The sequence below is a fragment of the Perognathus longimembris genome, chromosome 3, assembly GCF_023159225.1.
Source record: "Perognathus longimembris pacificus isolate PPM17 chromosome 3, ASM2315922v1, whole genome shotgun sequence".
NCBI classification, from domain to species: Eukaryota; Metazoa; Chordata; class Mammalia; order Rodentia; family Heteromyidae; genus Perognathus; species Perognathus longimembris.
This window is the reverse complement of record NC_063163.1, coordinates 108,614,106-108,621,955: the sequence shown is the minus strand read 5'-3', so window position 1 is coordinate 108,621,955 and position 7,850 is coordinate 108,614,106. Positions and strand designations below refer to the sequence as shown.

The following is a 7,850-nucleotide window of genomic DNA, read 5'->3' as shown; positions in this document are numbered from 1 at the left end:
AAAAAAAAAAAACCAAAACAAAACAAAACAAAAACTAACTATAAACAAGTAACACCTTAAAACTAAATTAATCTATGAAATACTCAGAATAGTGAGAAGAAAATGAACTTGTAGAAAGCATCAAACTCTCTGGTTTCCCATTAATGGATGTTTATGAAGAAACAGATATTGCCTTAGTGTATTCACCTATTGTGGGAATTAAGACCATGTTTCAGGCAAAAAGAAACCAGGGGATACTCAATTACATAAAAATTAAAAGTGATATGCTACAGTAGGAATCCTGCATAGATTGTAGAAAAGAAGAGGAGGAGAACAAAACATAAAAGGAAGAAGGATATTAGGCAGAGGCAAAGAGTCTGAGCAACAGGGACAGAGATTAAGGCACATCCAGTGGTTCCATCAATTTATGAATCTCTTCAAGGTTCTCTTCACTGCTAGTTTGACATCCTTGTTCCTGAGGCTGTAAATGAGGGGGTTCAGCACGGGCACAACCAGTGTATAAACCACTGAGAAAAACTTCCCCACTCTACAGACCCAGAAGATGAAGGTTTGATTTGAGTGAGTAGACCAGACCCATAGAATAGCCCAACTGTGATTATGTGAGAACCACAGGTGCTCATGGCTTTGGACCAGCCCTTAATTGATGACATATGAATAACATTAAAAAGAATTAAACCATAGGAGAGTAAGATAACCAGGCTGCATAAAATAGCAGATACACCCACACACAGAACTCACAAGATCATTGGAATAGTGCTGCAGCAGGAGAGCTGGAGAAGAGGAAAGATGTCATATGTGATAGTTACTTGCCATTTCTAGAAAATTCCTAAAGCTTCTGGGTATTCATCTATAAATGTTAGGACATAGGTTAACAGTCTACAAATAGACATTGTAGCAAAGCAGTTGAGAGACAAAAAGTAGCCACTGTAACCACTCACCATTTAAATCTAGGCTTTTCAACTTCCTAGCTACAAGTCTGTAGAGTAGTGATATGACTTCTCTCATCCTTGTTTATTTATATTTTTTATCCACATATTCTTGTGTATGTCTATAAAATGAGGCTCATAACAAGATTGAGGTTGGTGCTCAGTGATCATAGTTCTTACCTAGTATTTTCAAAGCCTTGGGTTTAAACCCAGAACTGCCAAGCTAAAATGAAATGAAATATTGGAATAAGTGAAAGAGCTATTTTATTTTGTCAATGTGATAATTTGATTACGTAATTAACCTAAAGCATTAAAAATTAAGTCCAGCATATAAAAAGAGCCTGGTCAGTGTTAATTCCCTTCCCATTAGATGCCAATACTGTCTCACCAATACACACACACACACACACACACACACACACACACATACACACACACCAGTTGTGACCAACAAAATTTTCTCTATGTACCTTGGGAAGTACTGGGGGTCAAAATAATATTTAAATGTATTGTGCATTAATACATTGAGTACTTTCAACTGAGGCTCACAGAAAGGGCTTAGAACAAAGTTTCTTTCTGACCTTCCACTTTTCCCTATCATGTTTTGCTTTTAGCATTAGACTGGCCATAAAACCCCAAAATTACTCTATTCTTTTTCCTCAAGACAACTAATAAACCATCTACCATAAACCAGCCACAAAATACCTATGAATCATTCCAGCCTTCCCCCACCTTCCTGTATAATCCTTGCACATGAAGAAATTTTTTGTTTTCCCTTGTCTGATAGTAACTCATAAGACCTTTATTTCTGAAAGGGTCCCTAGCTATACACAGAAAGAGGAAAGCAATAGGAAGGCTATAAAGAGTCAAAAGAGGAAGTACTTATTGCGTTTCCCCCTTTTTACCCAGTACAGTAGATTGTATCTGTTTGTCCAAACACATTTTCTTCATTGTTTATCAAACGTAACCATAAAACTAGAGGGTATTCTCTAATCTTTAGGCCTTCATTTCTTTCTTTTTTTTTTTTTTTGCCAGTCCTGGGCCTTGGACTCAGGGCCTGAGCACTGTCCCTGGCTTCTTCCCGCTCAAGGCTAGCACTCTGCCACTTGAGCCACAGCGCCGCTTCTGGCCGTTTTCTGTATATGTGGTGCTGGGGAATCGAACCTAGGGCCTCGTGTATCCGAGGCAGGCACTCTTGCCGCTAGGCTATATCCCCAGCCCAGGCCTTCATTTCTTGTGGCTCCTGCATCACGTTCCTTTTCATGGAATAAATACATTATTCAAGAAGAGACAATGAAGAAAGTCTTCATTGTACCCACTATCGCAAGACCTAGAGACAGCACAAGAGAGTGGCCAGAAACACAGTGCACCAAGTGTTGCTGCACCAGACCTGGCCATCCCCTCATGCAAATGAATGGCTGTGTTGCAGTCTGCATGGCTCAGTCCCTAGCACAAGTCCTGGCAGTCCCTTACGGAAAAGGAAGTTTGAATTTTTACCAGGCATAGCAGACTTCTGGGAAGAACGTGCTCCCCTGTGGTCTGAATGGAAGGTACTACAAAGTGTTCTAGGGTCCACTGAGGCTTGTGGTGACAAATCCCATGCAACGTCCTGGCTAGGACAGTGCCTTTAAGAACCGGCATTGTGTTCCAGCAGCAATCTGTGGCTGTTATGTCAGTGGACCATTCAAAGCACCCATTGCTGTCATAAGGGAAGTCCAGCAACATCACTCAGGGCAGCCAGGGACTTGAAGAGAGATTTAGATCTACCAGCTGTCAATTAAGGAGTTAAACCTCTCCAGCCACCAACAGCTCAGCTCATTAACAGGAAAATTAAAAACAATATGGGTTTATTTATCTTCATGGGCTTGACAAGGAGGGTTCCGCAGGGAACAAAGTATCTACACTTACCTAAATCTACTCCCTGTACTAAACACAGTGATGCTTTTAAGAAAAAAAAGGCATAGCTCAAGAGGTGAAGTAGCAACATGTTTGCCTAACAAACACAGGCCTTTGTTCAAACCCAAGAACAGCAAAAAAGAAAATAATTTGTAGCCATGCTAATATACAAAACACAAAATGCTTCAATTATAAGCACTCCCCAAACAAAAGACAAAAATTATAAATCTGAGTTATGAAATGAGTCTTGGGGCAAACTCTTGAACTTTTGAACAGCCCACTTGAGCCACAGCTCCCTTTCTGGCTTTTTAGTAGTTAATTGGAGATAAGAGTCCCACAGACTTTCCTGCCCAGGCTGACTGAATGGTGATTCTGAGATCTCAGCCTCCTTAGTGACTAAGATTATAAGTGTGGGCCATCAACACTGGGCATGGATACACAATTTTTAAAGGGTCTTCTGCTTCTTGGAAGAGAATGAACACATCTTTTTCTTTATTCTGCTTCTAACTACATCATAGACTCAAAGGACAAAAAGTTGAGCTTAATGTAAGACAAACATAAGAAGACTCCCCAGTGTGGAGAGGAGTGAATAAACTGACCAGCAAGCACAGATCTCAGGGAAAACAATATGCTAAATTCCATGATTAGCCCCATGGTTCACCTATCCCAAACCTAAAGTTAAGAAATAGGATACATAGGGCCTGAGAATGTGGCTTAGTGGTAGAGTGCTTGCCTAGCATGCATGAAGCCCTGGGTTCAATTCCTCAGCACCACGTAAACAGAAAAAGCCAGATGTAGGGCTGTGGTTCAAGTGGTACAGTGCTGCCCTTGAGCAAAAGGAAACCAAGAATAGAGCTCAGGCTGCTCAGGCCCTGAGTTCAATCCCCAGGACTGGCCAAAAAAAGGAAATGGGATATATACAGTATATACACGTATATAGTATATATATATATATACTATATTCTGCATATATATCCTATATATACATATATAGACTATATATTATAAACACACACACACACACACACACACACACACACTCCAGTAAGCACTGGTTTAAAGAAGAAGTCTAAGAAAAATCTTCTGAGACAAACGACAAGAACAGGTATGTGGAAAATGAATTATGTGACTTGTGGGTAGGAACAGGAGGGGGGAAATTGGGGAAAGCGAAGGAAGGGTAACATTACCTGAATTGTAAAACCTTTCTGTACAACACCTTAATAAAGTTATATTTAAAAAAGACAAGAAAAGAACTGGTGTTAGAAATTGTTTTATTAATGTATATTAATTAGATAAAAGGTTTTTGCTGTGATATGTGCATACATTCATATAATGAATGTTGGCTATTAAATTCATCCTCCCTATTTCTCTTTTTTATTTCCCTTCTTTATTAAATATTCTAATAGAGCTACTTATCTTGTTTTCATGTATATATATATAAGTACTTCTCATATATTCATTGTATATATATAAAAGGGCATTGGTGCCCCCAACCCCCACCCCATCCCTGTTTTACACTTCCTTTTTAGACATTCCAGGGGCTTGAAAGGGCCTGAGTACTGTCCCTGACCTTCTTTTTCTTTCTTTTTTAAATTTTTATTTTATTTTATTGTAAGGGTGACATACAGAGGGGTTACAGTTACTTAAGTAAGGTAATGAGTACATTTCTTGTCGAACATTGTTATCCCTTCCTCGTTTTTGTCCACTTTCCCTGAGCTTCTTTTTCCTCAAGGCTAGTGCTCTATCACTTGAGCCATAGCAGCACTTCAGGCTTTTTTTGAGTAGTTTATTGAAAATAAGAGTCTCATGGACTTTCCTGCCCAGGCTGGCTTTGAACTGTGATCCTCAGATCTCAGCCTCACAAGTAGCTACGATTACAAGTGTGAGCCACTGTCCCCCAGCCCGTTTTACACTCTTGTCAGTCATTTGCTGGACAGGTTATCTAGATTCCACATGTGAAAGAAAACATATTATTCATCAAAGTGGTAATATACATTTTGTAAACTTTTTGAGTGTGGTTTTTCTATTTGATGACAAAAATCAGTAAAACAAATACATATGGTGATGAATATGTATATTGATTATAAATTACATTAATGTAAAATATTGAAAATATTAAAATATCCCTCTTAGATAAAACAATTTTCCTTTTTGTTAAATAATGCTGTAGAGTAAAATGCATTTTCCTGGCTGGGGCCAGCCAAGCAATGAGTTTTGCACTCATTTTGAAGTAATTCTCAAGAAATTCTCTCTGTTCACACATCTCTTGTCTTTTTTTAGTTTCCTTCCAAGATCAACAATGGGCTCATAAACAGAACTCATTATTATTAGCTCCACAGCCATATGCAAGACACAACTGTTTCTTTAAGGGTAGAGGATAAACAGAATTATGCTAATTAGGCTACATAAAGAATGTGGCACATGGTATAAGCCTTCAAGTATAATTTTCTACTAAAACCAATAAAACCTCTGACAGAGACTTAGAAAAGGAAAATGAATTCGACCTTATTAAAAAGCATCCAATCCCTGGCTTTTCTTGGACAGAGGAGACATACAAAGAGAAATTACTAACTAATATTATGTTTGGGAAGGAAAAGATATTAGCTCAGAGCATCAGGATGGAGTTACTCAAGAATTAAAGGGTACTCAGATCCAAGGGGGAAAAACATGCAGCTAGATTTCATAGAATGAGAAGAAAGGATGGTTTAGGAGAAATGAGGACACAGATTATAGGAAGAAAAACTGCCAAAAGAAAAGACAAAGAATATAAAAGGAAAAGGTGACAAGGAAGAGAAAAAAATAAAAGGTCACACACAACAAAGCACACAGGGACAAAGGCAGCTTCTCCAGATCCCTCAGCTTGTGATTCTCTTCAGGGTTCTCTTCAGAGAAAGCTTGACATCCTTGTTCCTGAGACTATAAATGAGGGGGTTCAATGTGGGTACCACAAGTGTATTGACCACGGAGAAAATCTTCTCCTGGGCCTCACCACCGGCAGAGGATGTTTTGATATGTGTGAGTAGCCCAGACCCATAAAATAGACCAACAGTGATTATATGAGAACCACAGGTGCTCATAGCTTTGGCCCAACCCTTCCCTGAGGACATATGAATGACATTAAAAAGAATCAAGCCATATGAGATTAAGATAATGAGGCTGGATAAAAAAATAACTGTACTGACAACCACAGAACTCACAAGCTCATTAACATAGGTGCTGCTGCAGGAGAGCTGGAGAAGGGGGAAAATGTCACACATGTAGTGGTGGATGATATTGGAATCACAAAAGATGAGCCTGATCATACACCCTGTGTGAACTATAGCACCAATGAATCCCATCAAGTATGAACCAAACATTAGCAGAGAACAAGTCCTAGGAGACATGAGGATCATGTACTGCAGGGGCTGGCAGATGGCCACGTACCGATCATAGGCCATAGCTGTCAACACATAGCACTCAGAGTTGACAAAAAAGCAAAAGAAAAATAGTTGTGTCATACATCCATTGTAGGAGATGATACTCCTCTCTGACATAAAGCCCATTAGCAGTTTAGGAGTAAAGACACATGAATAACATAAATCAATGAAGGACAGATTAAACAGAAAGAAGTACATGGGAGTATGAAGGTGTGAGTTTAAGTAAATTAGATTCATTAAACTCAAATTCCCTCCCACAGTGATAATATAGTTCACCATGAACAGGAAAAATAGGGGCAGCTGGAGCTCAGGTTGGTCTGTCAATCCCATAAGAATAAACTCCATCACTGCTGAACCATTTTCCATAGCCATTTGCTTCGTAGATAGGATCTGTAGGAACAGGAGGAGAAAATGACATCAGTGAGTTTTTACCTAGCTTTCATTCCAGAGGGCGATATGAGTAGCTGGTTTCCTAGAAAAAGGTTGTCTGAAAATATTTCACAGGTTGATTCCTGAGGAATCCCAATTGCTTCCTTCTCCCACATATGTGGTATAAAACTTAGAGCTTTGGGTTTGAAGAGAAATTAGCAAGACAAGGATGATTCAATTCTCACCTTTGTTCCTTTGCATATCTCACTACTGTTGGACTTCGAGATATGTTTCTACTTACTGTCCTGAGGGTGCCATGCTTCTGACTATGAAAGTAGTAAAAGCCATCATTTAAGACATGTCTCTGCCTTGCTAGATGAGGCAATCTGAGGACTATGCCATGATTTCTCTTGGAAAATTCTCCAAAATATTGTTTTCACTTTGAAGAAAGGTATGATAAATTTATGTGAACATCTACTCACTCAAATGAGAAGCTATTTCATGCCCTTTTTTGCAAACACTGATCAGACACAGACAAATATTGTCTCCTTCATGATTTCCTCTGAGGTTGGCTGAGCCTCTTGTGAGTAGAAACTACTGAGACAATATTTATACCCTGTACGATCAACCTAAAATTAGACCTTTGAGACACAAAGTTCTCAACTTAGAATCCCACCAGGAATACCTAGCCCCAGGTGTGGAGTAGCAGGTGATCTTTATCACTCAGCCATCATACCTTTTATAGCTCTATAAGAGCAAGACCAGGGGCATCCTCACTTGCCATTTCTAGTACTTTCAAGTCTCTGTGATTAGCTTAATGAACATTAGATCATAGGTAACCCTTTTACAAAAAGAAGTTGGAGCAAATAAGTCCAGGTCCTTAAGTCAGCTTGATTTTAAAATCCAATCTACCCCTTCCTGGATATGAAACTGTAGACAAGAGATATAACTGCTCTGCCATTTGTTTATTTGGTATAACTTCATACTCTTTTGTATATCTATGAAATGCAGCTCACAGAAGTATACTGGTTTTGTGATGTACTTCCAGAGTTCAGTCCGGGCACACACATGGCTCTGAGCTCAATTCCAGGACCACACACACACAAATAATAAAATAAAAGACCCATCTCATTGTGTCTCATTGTTGTGGAAATTAAATAATCCTAATAATTCAAAATTAGAGCAAGGCTTTCCATGGCCTACATTTTTATTGGTTTAATTCAGGTGTATTATTTTGCCATTA

General features: G+C 38.9%; 1 protein-coding gene across 1 annotated transcript; it reads right to left on the bottom strand.

Annotated features, from left to right (window-relative positions):
• Window positions 1-399: 399 nt before the first annotated feature.
• Window positions 400-6,610, bottom strand: LOC125349526 (olfactory receptor 143-like). The gene is made up of 3 exons (XM_048343743.1): window positions 5,815-6,610; window positions 5,175-5,184; window positions 400-526 (listed from the first exon to the last, which is right to left on the bottom strand). Exons 1-3 carry the CDS (start codon window positions 6,608-6,610, stop codon window positions 400-402), a joined length of 933 nt encoding a protein of 310 aa, XP_048199700.1.
• Between the last annotated feature and the right edge of the window lie 1,240 nt (window positions 6,611-7,850).